The following is a 17596-nucleotide window of genomic DNA, read 5'->3' as shown; positions in this document are numbered from 1 at the left end:
CATTGAGTATTCTGCTACGACATCTTGGCTTATCCTACCATTGCTATGCAGATGATACTCAAATTTATATCCAGTTAAAACCAGACTATGCAACAGCGTCTTCTGCACTATCTGCATCACTAACAGTATTGAATTCATGGTTGCGCCAAAACTTTTTGGTGGTTAAAATTTCCTTTTTCCAATTAAGAAATATTGCCAGAATGCATCGCTTCCTGTCACCTGCTGACTTGGAGAGACTCTTCCATGCTTTTGTGTTATCCCAACTCGACTACTGCAACACCTTATCGGTTGGGATTCTGAGCAAAGTACTAGGCAGACTCTAGCTTGTTCAGAATGCAGCTGCTAGAGTACTTATACATACACTATTCCGTGGGCACATTATACCAGTCCTCTTTTCTCTTCATTGGCTACCAGTCAAATTCCGAGTGGATTTTCAGATACAGTAAAACAATGGATTGCGAGTAACTTGGTCTGCGAGTGTTTTGCAAGACGAGCAAAAATTTAAAGTAAATATTAATTTGATAAACGAGTGAGGTCTTGCAATACGAGTAGTACGTATACACTTTGTCTGCCGAGCGTCACATGATCACAACTGGTATACGAGTGCTTTGATATACGAGTGCTTTGGATTACAAACACGTTTCCGGAACGAATTATGCTCGCAATCCAAAGTCTTACTGCACTGCTATTCACCTATTGGCTTTAAAGGGCCCATGTTACTTGCAGGAAATGCATTTATATATTCCATCACGGTTCTTAAGATTTTCTGATCTCCAACTGCCCAGCACTCCCAAGTCTAGTTTGCGTTCTTTTGGTGATCGGGCTCTTCTGAGCGTGGCACCCAAGCTATGGAATGCCTTGCTACTTGAAATCAGGTAATCAGAGTCTGTAGAGATATTTAAGTCTGCTTTGAAAACCCATCTCTAAACTGGCCTTGCCTCTTTAGTTTGGTCAGTTGCACTGGTTCTATTTTTGTTTCCTGCTGTTCATGCATTGCGCATTGGGATCCTAGGATGGAATGCGCATTATAGATTTTAATTCTAATTATTAATTAGGCATTCATCCCAACGCTGAGTCCGGTTGTCTTAACGAAAATACGGCCACACATCCATCTCCTGAATTGGTGGTCTGAACAAGGCTGAGAGCTTCCTACTTAGAATGCAGTGATGATATAACATGCATGCAAGGCATTATTAGAGTTGTGGCTTGCTGCTGTTTGTGGGCACACCTTAGTGTGTTGTTATTTCTATGCACGCTTCCACTCACTAACCAAATCACTCGCCCACTCTCCCACTCATCCAGACCTTTCTATTAATTTTCATCCTCAACATGTTCTCCCGTTCCCTTGAATTTTCTCATGATTGAAAATTAATACCTCTCTCAGTCGCCGGCACTGCTCTTCAACAGCACATAACCATAACTTCGAAAGTCACAAATCCCAATGTTCCCGTTTAACAAGCGCACTGTCACCCCGCCCCACCCGGCATCGCCCCGGCAGGCATGAGCGTGCGAAACCTACAGGCCTTCGGCGTGCTGCAGTCGGCCTTCCTCAAGGCCCACACGACCCACCTGTGCGGCACCATCCTAGACGCGACATCCAACCTCTTCACCTCCGACCCGGCCAACTTCTTCATCCTCGAGTCCCAGCGGCCGTTGCCGCAGTTCGTGGAGCGGCTGCATGCGAAGCCGGCACGTGTACAAGAGCGCTTCTTCCAGCTGCTCGAGTCCGTGGTCTTCACCTTGGACTACGTGCCCTGCAAAGAGCTCATCGGCGTCAGCATCCTGCTGAAGGCCGGCGAGTCGCTGGGCTGCAGCGTGGCGGCCGTTCGCTCGCTGGCACGGCTGCTGGCGCGACACCCCGAGACTTTCCGCGAGGTCTTTCGCGATGTCGGAATCCTGGAGGCGCTGGTCACCTGCTTGCACCGCTACGCCGCACTGCTCAAGGATCCCTCGCAGCAAGCCCTCGGTGGCGTCGGTGGTAGTGGTGGTGCTTATGATGGAACAGCCGCTGGTGCTGCCACTGCCGCTTCGGAGGATCAAAGGGAGCTGGCGTGGCTCGTCATGGACACGCTTACAGAACTGCTGCATGACTCCAACAACAACGCAGGTGATAGTGGCGGTTGTGGAAGGTGGTGCCCAGTGTTGTTCTTGTCATGTTCTGTGAGCTTGGCAGAGTGTGCTGGGTACTTAACATCACCTTGTTCATGTGAATGTTTTTTATCGATTACGTGCTCGTGTTTGTTGCTTGTGTTTGTTTTGCATGACGTGTTGCCGATCCGTTACGTGAGCTGAGCGGCATGCGCTATGTATACAACGTCGTGTGTGTGTGTGCGTGCGTGTTTTTTGTGGGGAGCGGTAGTTTAGCGGTTAGCGTGCTGCGCTACGAACTTGGCGAACTGGTCCTGGGCCTCCCCTAGGTCGACTCGGCCTCAAATGAGTACCTGGAGCGATGTGTAAACATTGCCACTAGGGAGACAAAGGCGGCCGGGTTTGGTGTTGGCCATCCACCCCCTCGTGTGCCGTGCCTGCCTTTATAGGTGCTCGATAACAGCGCTTACCCCTACAGTGTGTTAAGGCTATACGGGGGATCTTTGTCTTTGTTTTTTTTCAATCGTGTTTGTGGAGAGCGGTCATGCAGTGGTAAGCGCACTGTGCTACAAAACCAGTGACCCTATTTCGATTCCTGCTCTCAGCCAACAGCCTTAAACTAAGTGCCTGGTGCGGCGTGTAAACATCAGCACTGGGAGACAAGAGCGGCCGGGCGCGGGCCTGGCCATATACCCCCCCCCCCCCTTGTGTGCCATGCCAGATGTAATACGTGCTCACGAAGAGCAACTTGCCCCGACAGTCTGTGTAGGCTACAGGGGGGGATGTTTGTGTTTGCGCGTACGTGTCTGTCGTGCTGCAGGAGCGTTCCGCGAGCTGGGCGGAGCGCGCTGCGTGCACAACATCGTACGCTACGCCGAGTGCCGGGCCCTGGCGCTGCGCGTGGTGCAGCAGCTCGTGCTGTCGGCGTGCGGCGACGATGATATGGGCACGCTGCTTGGGTTCATGCACACGGCCGGGCCCAGCGAGATCACGCTCAAGTCTGACATCCTCGCCGTGAGCGCACGCACGCACGCACACACGCACGGGGAGAGAGAGGGAGAGTAGAATAACATTGGAGGACGAGCAAGAGCTGGAGAGCAAAGGGGGGTAGTTAAAAAAGAGGAAATTGCATTTTACCGCTAGCACCGCTCTCAGCTGAGCGTACACCACACCCCGTGCCTTGCCCTCCGCTCACCACCCGGCACTGCCGATTGGCCGCTTGCACCCTGCCCCCGCGCAGGCCCTCGTGGAGGTGCTCACCGGAAGTCATCGCGCGCGCACCGTCTTCCGCAAGGTGGGCGGCTTCGTCTATGTCACCTCGCTGCTCGTCGCCATGGAGAACTCGCTGAGCGCTAGCCCCGGTGCTTGCTGGGAGCAGGCCGACGAGGGGGAGGTGTTCGGCCTGCTCAGGGCCACGTTCCGCACACTCACGGCCGCTATGCACTCGGAGCCGGCCAACGCGCGCTTCTTCGCTCGCGAGGTGCAGTACGACAAGCTGGCCGAGGCACTGAGACTGCTGGGTTGCTTCACGGGGGGGCGGCAGCTGGCGGGGGCGACAGCCGCCCTCTCCGGCTGTTCCCACGACGCGCTGCCACAGCCCGATACCACAGGCCCCACGCTGCCGTTCTCCTCCCACGATGCCTTGCTGCTGCCGGAAGGCGGCACTGGCTGTGGGTCGGGGGAGCGCGTGTCTCCGTCCCTCAAGCACTGCGGCAGGCTGTTTGTGTATCTCTACCACATGACTACGGACTCGTTTGATGGGTGAGTGATGTGGAACCGGAACACACCCCCTGTTACTGATACATGTGATTGTATTTAATGATTGTTTTTAATTGCTGAACTTGGTTGTTTTTCAACCTACCGGTAAGGAGCTGAAACGATAATAATTGACAGGTATGCGTGTGACAGTTTGTTTGGCCGTGTTGGGTGATTGAGGGTTTTGCAACAAGATTTTGGCTCGATCGCTGCATGGCCTGATATGCTATTAATCATATTACCCACTAAGAAAACCTCCGTGTTAAATTACCTCCTTTAAATGCGCGGATAAATCGGCAGCTAAATCGTTGAAGCTACAACGGTGACCAACTCAATAACGACTTTATTATGGCCATGGACACGCATGTAGCATTACAGCAATCTTCCCATATGTGAAATGGATGTTATTTAAACCGCTGAATCATTCTTTATTTGATCAGCTGGGTATGCTGCGCGGCGGTTATAGTCTTGTGGGTGTAATAATTGTAGCCTCGTGGTGTAGTGACCCACTCGCCGGCAGTCAGTCACTTGCTCATTACTCCTCTATTGCTGCTACCATGGATACTAAACAAGAATGGGGTGGGCCCATGGCCCTGCAGTAGCAGATGTTCACGATTCAAATCCATCAGGCCACCCTGAATGTTAACAAAATACTTCACTTGCAGTGGATTTTAAAGATTCCCTGACATTATTTGAATCATGGAGGCAATTGTGTACCACCGTCATGGTACAAATTGCTAAATTCAAGAAATTATTAATTTATCTAGAATTACTCAGTCTACTGGCAGAGTAATGCCACATCCAGGCCAGTGCACACCCTCACGTGGTGAGTAACTGTTGGGCTGCCTTATCCACAGGTCCACCATGAACACGTCCTCCACGGACATTCAAGTTGTCCACCCAGGGGCTGTGCTGGCCATGGTGGACCTACTGCCCTCCATTCCATATGAGGAGCAGCCCCAGGTGACAACAATACAGACCGCTCGCCCTCCACAATCCTCACCTCCTCACACCCTTACCCCCTCATCCTCAGCTCCTTCACACTCCTCACCCTCCTCATACCCTCACCCATCTCACACCCTCCCCCTCTTCACCCCCTCACTCTTCTCCATTCCTCTCCTCACCCCCTTCTAACCTCCTCACCCCCATCACCTTCCTCACCACTTTGCCCGCTGTCGCTACTCCCTGCAGTGCCAAACATCCCAATGTAGCAGGACCTTCCTGAGCCATGAGACTCAGAGGAGGCTTTCCTGAGTATATTTTCACATGATTTATAGAACTCGGTGTAATCACAGAGTTCAGAGATGTTGAGTCGGCACTGCTGAGAACCTTGCTTCTAATCTGGGCTTCAGGCCACTTTCTCCACAAAATCAGCTGCCTAGAAACTAGACTGACACTGATGGATGGGGGATAAGGTCACGGTCATCTGCTTCACGATCTGCCCAGGGTTTGCCGAGGTCGTGAATGTTGCATATGTCCACGCAGCCCTCGAACCCGCGGTCTCGCTGCTGTGCTGGCTCGGCGTCCCTGGCACGGCCATCGTGAACCCTCCGAGCTGCCCGCCGCTCGCTACGTCGCGTCGAAGCCGGAAAGTGACGCGTGCTCCGTGCGGTGCTCTCTCTCCCCACTACCCATGAGCCAGCAGGCGCTGGAGCTGCAGCTGCGTCTGGCTGGGCTGCTGCAGCTGCTGTCGCCGGGCGATGCGGCGCAGCAGGTGTTGTGTCGCGCGGGGCTGCAGGGCGCGCTGGTGCGACGCTGCGGCCCGGCTCTCGCCGATGAGGCTCACCCGCTGCACGCACCGCTCCAGCGGCTGTTTGAGCGGCTCGCGTCGCAGGCCATCGAGCCTGCCGAGCTGCGGTGAGACTCCCACACGGGGCTGCTTCTCCCGGACACTGCCGCCCCTCTTCTCCGCCGGCATCTTCCTTCTTCCTGGCAGGGGTTTGCCTTCCTATCCGTCCGCTCGCTCCTGCCTTGGGCCATCGTCTCATCATCTACTCCACAGCCCTTTATGCCCTGGCTTACCTCTCCAAACCACCTCTTTCACTCGACTCACCTCCTGGTCTCTGCCCCTGGTGCTTCCACGATATTCCTCATTGTTCGTATGGCGGCGAGTTGAACGGCGGTGTTAATACGTTCATCTCGACGTTGGTGATTGAGCCAGTGGACGCCTTAATGAGTAGCCCGGTGTTTATCTCAAGCGCTGCCCACGAGTGATAGACATGGGCAGTGGCTATACTCTGTGGTTTATAATTTGAGATAGAGACTCACATGGAGATTTATAGGTAGACATAGAGACCCAAGAGACTACCGTAGAGACTGATAGACACACAGAGACCGATAGACTTGTATGATGGATGTCAACAGCGGTGTTTGAGCCAGGTAACCACTGTCACGTTGCGAGCTCTTCTTAATCGTCCGCCGGTGCAGGAGGAGATAGCCACTTCTGCCTCGCTTTCCCGTTCATCACCTCTCTGCTTGACGAGATCTTAAATCAGGAAGGTTGAATACGAGCGGAGTGACGGGCACATCGTTGTCGTGTCCTCGTGTATTTTCATGACCGTCGTTGGCCGCTAAACCAGAGAGTTCCTGCGGCTGGGGAACCCGCTGAGCTGCCTGGTGTGGGACAGCAGAGCGGCCACCGTGTACCGGCTCCACCGCCTCAACTCCAGCTCCTCCTCCTCCTCCGACAGCGACGGCGTCGCGGCCCGTGAGTCACCACGCCGCCCCTCCACGCTCGCGAATCCTAACGACCTTCCCGCAAAGCGGTGCCTCGGTTTCGGTCACCGGCGCGGTGACCCTCAATATATTTCTGGACCTGGCACGCCACATCCAGTATGCCTCCTTTCTTTACTACCCCACCCATTCCCCGTTCTGCCCCCCACTCTCTCCGAACCTAACCCTAACCGCCCCGTCCCCTTAGGCATCTTGGGAGACATTGCCGAGTGCCCCAACGGGGCTCCGGGCTCCGAATCTCCGCAGCAGCAGCAGCTGCAGTTGCAGCGCTGGCACCGGGGGCTGCTGCTGCTGCTGCGGCCGCCGGACTCTGTGACCGTGCCGCTGACGCGCGTCAAGTGCCTCGTCTCCATGACGACGCCGCGCGATGTGCGCAGCAGCGGAAGCGGCAGCACGCCGCCCTTCGTCGAGTTCGACATGGCCCCCGAAGGCTTCGGGTACGCGAGTTATCATCTGGGAGGCAGAGCCAGCGAGCGGCGGTGACACAGCCCGGCGGCAGCGCTAAAGATTTGTAGTGAAATCACCAAACATTGCCGAGCAAAGTACAATGATCGCGTGCGCGAGTGCTTAACGTGCCAATCGTCATTGGTTCGGCTCACACCGCTGAGTTGAAGAACAAATCTCGCAGCTAACTTGAGCGGTTAGATAGGACGTGTTTTCTCACTTCCCGGATTTTATTTTGGCTTCCTGGATTGTCCTGAGTTGCTTGGTGCAAGCAAAACGTCGCTTATACGACTGCGATATTTGATTGTGAGAATTGTTCTACAACTAACCGGTGTGGTGCACCAATAACGATTGGCACGTTAAACGCTTGTACGCGTGACAGACGTCATTTGTTTGGCCACGTCGGGTTGTGGAGGGTTTTGGCCGCACAAATTTGGCCAATGGCGGAGCCAGGATTTTCAGTTAGGGGGGGGGCAACCCCTCCAGCAATGAGAAATGATAGAGAAGTTGTTAGTAAGTAAGGAGTTAGTAAGTAAGGAGTTGTTAGTAAGTAAGGAGTTAGTAAGTAAGGAGTTGTTAGTAAGTAAGGAGTTGTTAGTAAGTAAGGAGTTAGTAAGTAAGGAGTTGTTAGTAAGTAAGGAGTTAGTAAGTAAGGAGTTGTTAGTAAGTAAGGAGTTGTTCGTAAGTAAGGAGTTGTTCGTAAGTAAGGAGTTGTTAGTAAGTAAGGAGTTGCTAGTAAGTAAGGAGTTGTTAGTAAGTAAGGAGTTAGCAAGTAAGGAGTTGTTAGTAAGTAGGGAGTTAGTAAGTAAGGAGTTGTTAGTAAGTAAGGGCTTGTTAGTAAGTAAGGAGTTGCTAGTAAGTAAGGAGTTGTTAGTAAGTAAGGACTTGTTAGTAAGTAAGGAGTTGTTAGTAAGTAAGGAGTTAGTAAGTAAGGAGTAGTTAGTAAGTAAGGAGTAGTTAGTAAGTAAGGAGTTAGTAAGTAAGGAGTTAGTAAGTAAGGAGTAGTTAGTAAGTAAGGAGTTAGTAAGTAAGGAGTTGTTAGTAAGTAAGGAGTTGTTAGTAAGTAAGGAGTTAGTAAGTAAGGAGTTGTTAGTAAGTAAGGAGTTAGTAAGTAAGGAGTTAGTTAGTAAGGAGTAGTTAGTAAGTAAGGACTTGTCTTTTGCTTGTTACTCGCCGCGTGTGCGGCGATTGCGCAGCCATCGACCGAGGGTCGAATTCGAACCGCGTTGTGTGATCGGCATCGCGCTCGCTGAAGGTGCTGATGCCTTCAGGGAAGTCGTGGACTCTGCATACGCAACTGCGCACAATTCTGAGTCACTTATAACTGCTTTGTCGTTACTTATTGCCAATTAGGACTCAGACTATTGTCCTATTATCTCATAGAGTCCCTGGCACGTAATAATATGCTACACAGTGGCAGTGGGGGTCGCAAAATGCCGATTTATTACTAATAAACCCCAATGATCCGATCGAAATTAGGGATTTAAATCGGATCATTGAAGGGGCACGTGCCACCCCACCACCCCCCCCCCCCCACCACAGTGATTTTGGCCAGATCATTACTTGACTTAACCCAATTATGATTCGTAATAGTGGCTGCAAAAACCTTTGTGTTAATTTGAGGAGTTTTACATTATCATAAATGTAAATTCGAGGTACAATCAGGTAATTGAAGACGTAAATTATAACTAAAGATATCACAGGAACCAAACAAACATTTGAAACTTTAATCACACGAAGTCAAACCATTCTTTCCCGACTCGCACACTCGGGCGAAACCTCACGCCACCTCTGTGTCTCTTCCCCCCCCCCTCCCCGCCTGGCTCCTGTGTGCTCAGCTGCCTGTTCCTGCCCAGCTTGGCGCCACAGAACGCCCAGCCGGGCTCAGCGGGGGGCTCGGGGAGCACCGGGGACAGTGCCGTCACCAGCGGCATTGGCACAGGCAAGGCCGGGACGGGACCCCCTCCCACAAAATAAACAAATAAATAAATAGACCGACCACTGACACTGTCAACACTGGCTTGAAATGGACAAATATACGTGGTCCAGTTAAAGTGACTTCCCGTTCTGGCAACAACGCCTCACTGTTTCTGCATTGTGACAGACTCACTCCTCCGCCCGCTGTGCCCGCCACCCCCGCCACCCCCTCCCCCTGCCCCTGTGCACCCCACGTGCAGGCGAGCGCCTCTTCCCGCCAGCGTCGGGCCTCTCCTTCTCGGCGTGGTTCTGCGTGGAGCGGTTCTCCCCGCCGGGCCGGCCTCTCCACCCCGTGCGCCTCCTCACGCTGGTGCGCCGCGGCGTCGGCGCGGAGCTGCAGCACGCGTGCCTCACCGTGACGCTGTCGGCGCGCGACCGCTCGCTCGTCGTGTCCACACGAGAGGAGCCGCTCCACGGCCTGGGTGAGGCCGCCAATGCTCCCGCGCTCCTTTTACCCATGAGGGGCTCGCCCAGGCTCGAGGGTCCTGCCAAGTTTTCTCAAGGGGGGAGAGGGGGGCAATGTTGCTACTGCACACGATTCCAATTGAGTGATTTGTAGGTGATGTTTCGGCGTTGGGATATTTGACCAATAGCGGTTGCATTGTATGGTTGTTCTTGCTGTGAGAGGAAATCGGAGAATCCAGAGGAAACCCGTGCAGAAGAGGAGGAGAACATACAAACTCCACACAGAAAGGCACCCGAGTCAGGAATTGAACCCGGGGACCTATCCAGGTATCCAGGTCTCTTAAGCCCTGAATTGGTTTAACCTGAATGGTAACACAAATACCTTTGCCTTTGTCCGTCCAGTGGAGGACCCGGCGGAGGAGAGCTCCTCGTACGAGATCCTGCCATCGCTCGCTCGCTTCCGCGTGGCCGAGCTGGCGCAGGAGGGCGTGTGGCACCACCTTGTGCTCACCCTGGGTCGCGGAGTGCTCAAGAACAGCACCGCCACGCTCTACCTCAACGGGCAAACTGCCGGCTCTGCCAAGGTGCCGCCCCCCCCACCCCCCCCCCCCCCCCAGCATCTCATCGCGTTGTACCGGTCAGTCGTGTGTCGCTGCTGGCAACCTTCATTATGCAGTCGCCGGACACACGCCTGCTGGGTTAATGAATGGCATTTTTTTAAAGGGGCACCCCCAGTGGTGTCTGTCCTTGTGCGGCAAAAGGTGATTCTTCAGCACCCCGCCTGCAAGCGTGTATGAGTCTGTCAGTAGGGGGCGATGATTGTTGCTGTGTGTGTTCCCGATTGCATTGCAGCTAATGTTCGAAGACGCCAGCACACAATGGCATTTACTCATTTCGAATTATATCATGGGATATTTAACGTCTACTGTAAGCAGACAGCACGTAATGCCTTATAGTTATACACCAGCAGGACTAACCGGGGCGACCTTCAGCTTTGTGGACGTCTTTAGGAACACACATTGACACCGCGGTCTCTCCTGCGACGTTGTACTCTACGCCCGTGCTCCTTTGGTGCGTGTCGCCCCCGCAGCTTCACTACGTGCGCTCCTTCCCGGGTGGCTCGGCGAACCCGCCGGCCGGCCTGTCGGTGTTTGGCTTCATCGGCACGGCGCCCTCGCAGCGCGACGCCGGGCCCCGGCTCCTGGGCGCGCCGCACCTCGTGTGGCGCCTCGGCCCCACATACCTGCTGGAGGAGGTCGTGACCCCGGCAGCTGTGGCCACCATATTTGAGCTGGGCTCGAGCTACGTGGGCAGTTTCCAGGCCGTGGGAGCCTCGAGTGAGCATGAGTTATTTTGTCATTTCGCCTCCGATCCCGCTTTAATTAGCCTGAGAAACATAGCTATCGTAGCTTTGAAATTCCCTGTCACGCACCAGACATCTTGTGTTAAATTAAGACGGAGGTTTTTACAGCCAATGGTACGATGCATCATTGAATGTTGGGTGAGGCCACATAATGATCTGGCCATATTTAAGCTGTCACGTTGTGTGCAAAGCTTAATGCGGCAGTTGATATTGTTTCAGCTCACACACCGGGAGGAGAGCAATTCCCACAATCGTATGTAGCGATTAGATAGGCGACGGTTCCCTTAAACTGTGCCAAGCATTGTCATGATAGAATCCAGGGAGCTGAAACAACCGAAGCACCTGACTCGACTTCTTAAATAGGTGTCATCACCTAACAGAAACAACCAATCAGATTGCAATTAGATATTAACCATCACAAATAATTTATTTTAAGTGTTATTCCAGCCCTCCAGCCCTTGCTGTAACACCTGATCACCCATGTGCATTAACGCACACGTCTCCTTGCTTGGTGGTGACGCATACAGACCCCAAAGACCCCAAGGCCGAGGGCAGCCTTGGGCCCCTGGTGGTCGAGGAGAGGGTCTCTCTGGGCCTCAACGCGCTGTCCGAGTCCTCGCTGACCGTCGCGCGCATTCGCAAGGTCTACAACCGTGCCGACAGCAAGGCCATCGCCAAACAGGTCCGCCTGTCACCCTTCACTGCCGCCCGCAGACCCCCACTGCCACCTGCAATCATAATAGTGATATACATTGGGTATTCGCGCCATTCTTGTGGTGCAAGGCTATCATGAAGGCGCTGTGCGTCAGACAGTCTACAGTAGTTTCACATTAGAGGGCAATATTGTGAGGTGTAATCCCTATTGCGTAATTAACTTTTTTTTTCATTTGGCAAATTTGGACCATGACGCCAGGACAAATTGATCGACTCTTCTAGATTTGAAGCTTTGGTAACTGTAAGGATTCATGAATGAAAAAGAAATGAAAACAACTAAATTAAATCACGACGTTTCGGAGGCATCACAAGCTTCCGTCTTCAGGTGTTTTCATTTATTTTATTGATTTTTACCTACGTGACTTTACCGAAAAAACAAATTGTATGATCGACTCTTTTCTAATAACGCCGCGTGTCCGCAGCTCGGCCTGCTGTCCCACGAGAACGCTACCCCGATCCGGCTGCTCTTCAACACAGCGTGCCACCTCACCGGGCCGGCACGCACCATCGGAGCCGCCCTCCTCGGCTACCTCGGTGAGCCACGCCGCGGGGGCCGTGGGCTCCGCGGGGAATGTGTGCCCTGTCTGGACGCCGCTAAGCCACGTGGACCAAGATTCTTGTTTTGTCCATTTATATATTTAGAGTCAAAGCAATTTCAGTGTTCGTTTGACCAGGAAATCGCTGTAACTGTTCATTTGACAAAAAGGGGTACAATTGGTTGAAGATGCCTGTGTTCTCAGCTGGCTGTTGTGAGTAATCCAATTAATGGTGATTGCAGTGGTCATTGTGGTTTTTGTGAGTAATCCACTTCTGGGTGATTGTGGTTGTGGCTCGTTGGTCGCTGCAGGCGTGCGCACGTTTGTGCCGCGCCAGCTCGCCAGCACCTTGCAGTACGTGGGCGGCGCAGCGGCCATCCTGGGCCTGGTTGCCATGGCGGCGGACGTGGAAGGCCTGTACGCGGCCGTCAAGGCCCTGGTGTGCGTCGTCAAAAGCAACCCACTCGCCTGCAAGGAGATGGAGCGCATTCGCGGCTACCAGGTGAGCACACGCCCACAAACAACAAAAGCCTCAACCGACTGCTGCTCGACGCTGGTTACCAAAGGAGTCGCTCTCTTCCTGTTCCCCCCGCCCTGCCCGCGAACCGTCATCATGGCCGCCACCAGCTGCTCGCCATGCTGCTCAAGAGGAAGCGCTCGCTGCTCAACAGCCACATCCTGCACCTGACCTTCTCGCTGGTCGGCACGCTGGACAGCGGGCGCGAGACGAGCCTCATCCCCAACCCCGCTGGCTTCCAGGACCTGCTGTGCGACCTCGAGGTGCTGCCCCCCCCCCCTCCTAACCCCCCCCATCCCAATAATTAATCTGCTAGTAGGAGGGGGCGATTATTGGAATGTATAATTCCAATTGAGTCATTTGTGGGTAATTTTCGAATTTGCCAAATTTGGTCCCTACGCTTGTGAATGATGTCAAGGGTTCTTTAACATGGATTGTGAAGCATACGGTGCGGATTATTCCACTTATTACATCCACAGTATTAACCAGAGTGGTCTGGCAGATTCCACCCACGCACCTCTGCAACAAACAGCGAACGCGCTTCCACTGGGCCGTGCAGTCCTTGAAGGTGGAGTGCCACCTTTGCAGCAGCTGTGGGATCTAGCAGAAGGAAGGGAACTAACCCCAATTGGAGTGATGACCTCCTGACCTCGACCCTTGAGAGTATGGTTTTAGTTGAAGGGTCCGTGTCCGTCCTGTGTTGCAAGCGATGTCCTTCCCTGCTTCACCACAGGTCTGGCTCCATGCACCCTACGAGCTCCACCTGTCTCTGCTGGAGCACTTTGTGGAGCTGCTTACTGAGTCCAGGTGAACACAACAACAACAGCCACAGCACCATATAATATATTCATGCAGCACCTGTGTGGGCTTCGGCTAAATCATCCAGGATTTATATTCATTTTAACTCAATGGCTGATCATAGGTGAAAAGGCCTAACAAGGCAGATGGTCAGTAACAAACATAAATATTAGAGTTGTAACATATACGAGTTAACATGTTTCTTGAATTGAGCTAGGTTATTATTCTAAAAGCTTGTGGAACAAGGCGATGGGAGGGGATTCCAAAAGTGGAGCAGTGTGAGCGAAGACGCAGTAGACTTGTTGTGATCTGCAGTGTGGTGAGTGGATGAGTAAGTGAGAGAGTAAGTGGGTGAGTGTTGTGACCTGCAGTGTGGTGAGTGAGTGAGTGAGTGGATGAGTGAGAGAGTAAGTGAGTGAGTGCTGTGACCTGCAGTGTAGTGAGTGAGTGGATGAGTAAGTGAGAGAGTAAGTGGGTGAGTGTTGTGACCTGCAGTGTGGTGAGTGAGTGGATGAGAGAGAGAGTAATTGGGTGAGTGCTGTGACCTGCAGTGTGGTGAGTGAGTGGATGAGTGAGTGAGAGAGTAAGTGGGTGACTGTTGTGACCTGCAGTGTGGTGAGTTAGTGAGTGAGTGGATGAGTGAGAGAGTAAGTGGGTGAGTGTTGTGACCTGCAGTGTGGTGAGTGAGTGAGTGGATGAGTGAGAGAGTAAGTGGGTGAGTGTTGTGACCTGCAGTGTGGTGAGTTAGTGAGTGAGTGGATGAGTGAGAGAGTAAGTGGGTGAGTGCTGTGACCTGCACTGTGGTGAGTGAGTGGATGAGTAAGTGAGAGAGTAAGTGGGTGAGTGTTGTGACCTGCAGTGTAGTGAGTGAGTGGATGAGTGAGAGAGTAAGTGGGTGAGTGCTGTGCCCTGCAGTGTAGTGAGTGAGTGGATGAGTAAGTGAGAGAGTTAGTGGGTGAGTGTTGTGACCTGCAGTGTAGTGAGTGAGTGGATGAGTGAGAGAGTAAGTGGGTGACTGTTGTGACCTGCAGTGTGGTGAGCGAGTGAGTGGATGAGTGAGAGAGTAAATGGGTGAGTGCTGTGACCTGCAGTGTGGTGAGTGAGTGGATGAGTAAGTGAGAGAGTAAGTGAGTGACTATTGTCACCTGCAGTGTGGTGAGTGAGTGAGTGTTGATGAGACAAAATTGTCAGTGTCTGGTAGACTTCAACATGACAGGAGGAATCAATGAGCAAAGTTCATGGCAACCATAACCATCTCATCAGATCCCGGACGCTAAGCGGGGTTGAACCTGGATAGTGGTCGCCCATCCAAGCACTCTCCAGGTTCCGAGTGTTTAAAGCAGGTGCTAGAGGATGCTGCGGGCATGCATGGTGGGCAGCAGAGGGCCACGCAGCAACGTCCATTGTACTGTACCATGCCCAACGTCTAAACTGCCCCCACCGCTTGCCCAACCCCACAGGTCAAGGTGCATCCGCGCCCACCGTTCCCTGCCAAGGTCGCTCGATCTTGCTTCCACACAGAAACACGTACCAAGACACTCCCCCACCCCTCACACTCGGACCACTCACTTCCCTCCCTCCCCCCCCCCCCCGTCTGCCCCCCACAGTGAGGCGACCCGTAACGCTCGGCTCATGCGCGAATTTGGGCTCGTTCCACGGCTGCTGCTGACGCTGCGCGACGCTTCACTGTCGCGCGCCTCCGTGGGTGCCGTGGCCAGCGTGCTGCGGCTCCTGCTGCAGGCCTTCCCCTCGCCCGGCGACCTGCTGCGCTTCGGACACTTCCTCGCCGCCACGCTGCCCCCGCATCTGCTCAGCGAGAAGGCGCTATGCCCCGACAGGGACGAGCAGCAGCAGCAGCAGCAACAGCAGGACTTTGGTAACAACAACAACAGCAGTGGGATTGTGGTAACAGCGGCACTAGTAGAACTGTGGTAACTGCAGCAGCAGGACTTCGCTGACATCAACGCGAGTGGGATTGTGGTGTGCGGTTGTGGTGTGATGCGCGTTTGGTTGTGGCTTACGACGTGCGCGTGGTTGTGGCGTGTGCGGCGCTTGCAGGCTGGGAGGAAGAGATGGCGGGTCAGGGGGGGGCACGCACTGTGTGGCTCAGGAACCAGCTGCTGGAGACGCTCCTCGCACTGCTGACGCACGGTGCCCGCGACAAGAGCGCAGTCAGCCTCACGTGAGCGCACTTGCCCGCGACGAAGCCTGGCTCCCAAGCCGAAGCATGGCTCCAACCCTAACCCTGGCTCCCAGCCCCAGGACAATCATATCCCTGGCTATAACCTTTACACATAGCCCCATCGCGAGAGCTAACCCTCAGCATCGCCATAACCCGAGATTCAACTTACTTTAACCCTCACACCTACCTCTAACCCTAGCCCATCACCCAGGCCCTAACATCATCACCAGCCCTAACCCTAACGCCTATCTCCAACGTTAACCAAATCCCAACCATGAATCCTAGCCATAACCATTTCCGTAACCCCTACCATAACCCTAGCTCTAAGCTTCACACGAATCCCTTCGCCAACCGACCTTAAATGTAACCCTAACCATACCTTTAATCCCATCACCAGCCCTCGCTTTAACACTCAACATATCTGACCAATTACTGATACCTAACCCTTAACATGGAGCAGCCTCTGTGTGTGTGTGAGTAGTGCAACGGTTAGCACGCCGCGCTACGAACTGGGTAGCCCGAGTTTGATTCCCACTTACCGCCAACACCAGTGACGATTATTTGAACCGGTCCTGGACCTCCGCTAGGTCGACTCGGCCTAAAATGAGTACCTGGTGCGATGTGTAAACATCGCCACTGGGGGACACAAAGGCGGCCGGGCGTGGTGCTGGCCACCCACCCCCTCGTGTGCCGTGCGAGCCTCGCTAACAGCACTTGCCCCAACAGTCCGCTAAGGTTATACGGGTGATCTTTGTCTTTGTTTGTGTGAGTAGCATAGTGGTGAGCGTGCTGCTCGACAGACCCGTCGATCTGAGTTCGATTCCCACTCGCAGCCAACATCGGTGACAAATATCTGAACCGGTCCCGAACCTTCCCCTGGTTGCCTCATCCTTAAATGAGTACCTGGCACGGTGTTCAGGCCTCAACATTGGGGAGACAAAGTCGACCAGACGTGGCGCTGGCCACACCCCACCCCCTTAGGTGCCATGCCGGCCTCAGTAGGTCCTTGCAATCAGCACTTTCTCAAAAGGCTGTGAAAGGTTGATCGGGGAATCTTTGTGTTTGTGCGCGTGTGGCGTTGGCGCTGCAGGGCGTGCGAGGACGTGATCAGGACGCTGGGCTTCGACTGGCTGCTGCTCTTCACGCAGGGCCACCTGCACCCCAGCACGGTGCTCGCCAGCATGCGCGTGCTGCTCGCGCTGCTGTCCCACCCCTCGGTGCTGGCGCGCTTCCGCGAGGGTGCCCCGGGGGGTGGCTGGCTCGACCACACTGAGCCTGTGCTCACCAACAAGATCGGTTCCGTGCTGGGTATGTCCGGAGGGTGCTGGGGCAATGGCGAGGCTGGGGGGGCTAGAAAGAGTCGGTGAAGTGGCCATCTCCTGCCAAGTGAGCATTGAGTCATTGATGCCCTTCACCTGTTTACAGCCCTATAACTTCTACATTCCTTTGGCGGGGGTGATCTCTCCATCGGGCAAACACTGATAACTTCCCCACACATTGGCATCTGTTTTATCGACCCTGCAGTGATGATGGGCTGAGTCAACCCCCCTACCAGGAGTGAACCCGCAACTTTCCGATCGCGAGTCGCTCGCTTTACTGCTGAGCCACCTCAGCAGTAAAGGTGGGGGGTGTGTGTGTTAGGGGTGGGTGAAGAGGATGATGTGAGATGTAGGGCTATTGTTGAAGGTAATGAAGAGGTTTCGCGAGCCACCACGCAGATTTGCAATCGCCTTTTGTCCAGCGCGCGCCGTGACCCCCCCATCTCTCCATGCTTTTCCCCCGCCCGCCCGCCCGCCCGCCTGCCCGCCCGCCTATTTGCCCGGCCGGCTGGCAGGCATCAATGTAGGCCGCAGCGGCGGGCGCTCGAGCGTGCGCGAGATCAACCGCGAGGCGTGCCACGTGCCGGGCTTCGCCGTGCTGCAGGCCTTCCTGCCGCGCCACACCGCCGTGCCACAGCTCTACTTCCTGCTCATGGCGCTGCTGCTGCAGCAGCCTATCGCCCGCCTTCCCGGCGACCTCAAGGTGCTACCCCACCCCCGCTGGGCTTTGTTTTTCTCGTGCGGATTTTCCCCGGTTTGACCTCC

At 54.2% G+C, this 17596-nt stretch overlaps 1 protein-coding gene across 5 annotated transcripts in view; it reads left to right on the top strand.

Moving 5' to 3' along the window:
• WDFY3 (WD repeat and FYVE domain containing 3) overlaps positions 1-17596 on the top strand; it is an 88989-nt gene that overhangs the window by 35226 nt on the left and 36167 nt on the right. For 4 of the 5 annotated variants that reach the window (XR_012946525.1, XR_012946524.1, XM_032969114.2 and 1 more), the window contains exons 9-28: positions 1499-2107; positions 2909-3102; positions 3329-3849; positions 4701-4806; positions 5486-5700; positions 6423-6550; positions 6764-7013; positions 8859-8962; positions 9198-9419; positions 9805-9986; positions 10493-10739; positions 11293-11447; positions 11902-12013; positions 12327-12517; positions 12643-12795; positions 13266-13339; positions 14938-15206; positions 15389-15512; positions 16603-16820; positions 17347-17534. Coding sequence is in view for 3 of the 5 variants with exons in the window: in XM_032969114.2 (XP_032825005.2) it covers positions 1499-2107; positions 2909-3102; positions 3329-3849; positions 4701-4806; positions 5486-5700; positions 6423-6550; positions 6764-7013; positions 8859-8962; positions 9198-9419; positions 9805-9986; positions 10493-10739; positions 11293-11447; positions 11902-12013; positions 12327-12517; positions 12643-12795; positions 13266-13339; positions 14938-15206; positions 15389-15512; positions 16603-16820; positions 17347-17534 (4262 nt within the window). In the remaining 2 variants the exon portion in view is untranslated. The remainder of the gene's footprint in view (positions 1-1498; positions 2108-2908; positions 3103-3328; positions 3850-4700; positions 4807-5485; positions 5701-6422; positions 6551-6763; positions 7014-8858; positions 8963-9197; positions 9420-9804; positions 9987-10492; positions 10740-11292; positions 11448-11901; positions 12014-12326; positions 12518-12642; positions 12796-13265; positions 13340-14937; positions 15207-15388; positions 15513-16602; positions 16821-17346; positions 17535-17596) is intronic. The other variant, XM_076073382.1, reaches the window with a different exon arrangement.

The sequence above is a fragment of the Petromyzon marinus genome, chromosome 41, assembly GCF_048934315.1.
Source record: "Petromyzon marinus isolate PM22_M1 ecotype Great Lakes invasive population chromosome 41, UKy_Petmar_22M1.pri1.0, whole genome shotgun sequence".
In the NCBI taxonomy this organism is placed as follows: Eukaryota; Metazoa; Chordata; class Hyperoartia; order Petromyzontiformes; family Petromyzontidae; genus Petromyzon; species Petromyzon marinus.
This window is presented reverse-complemented; position numbering and strand designations above follow the sequence as displayed.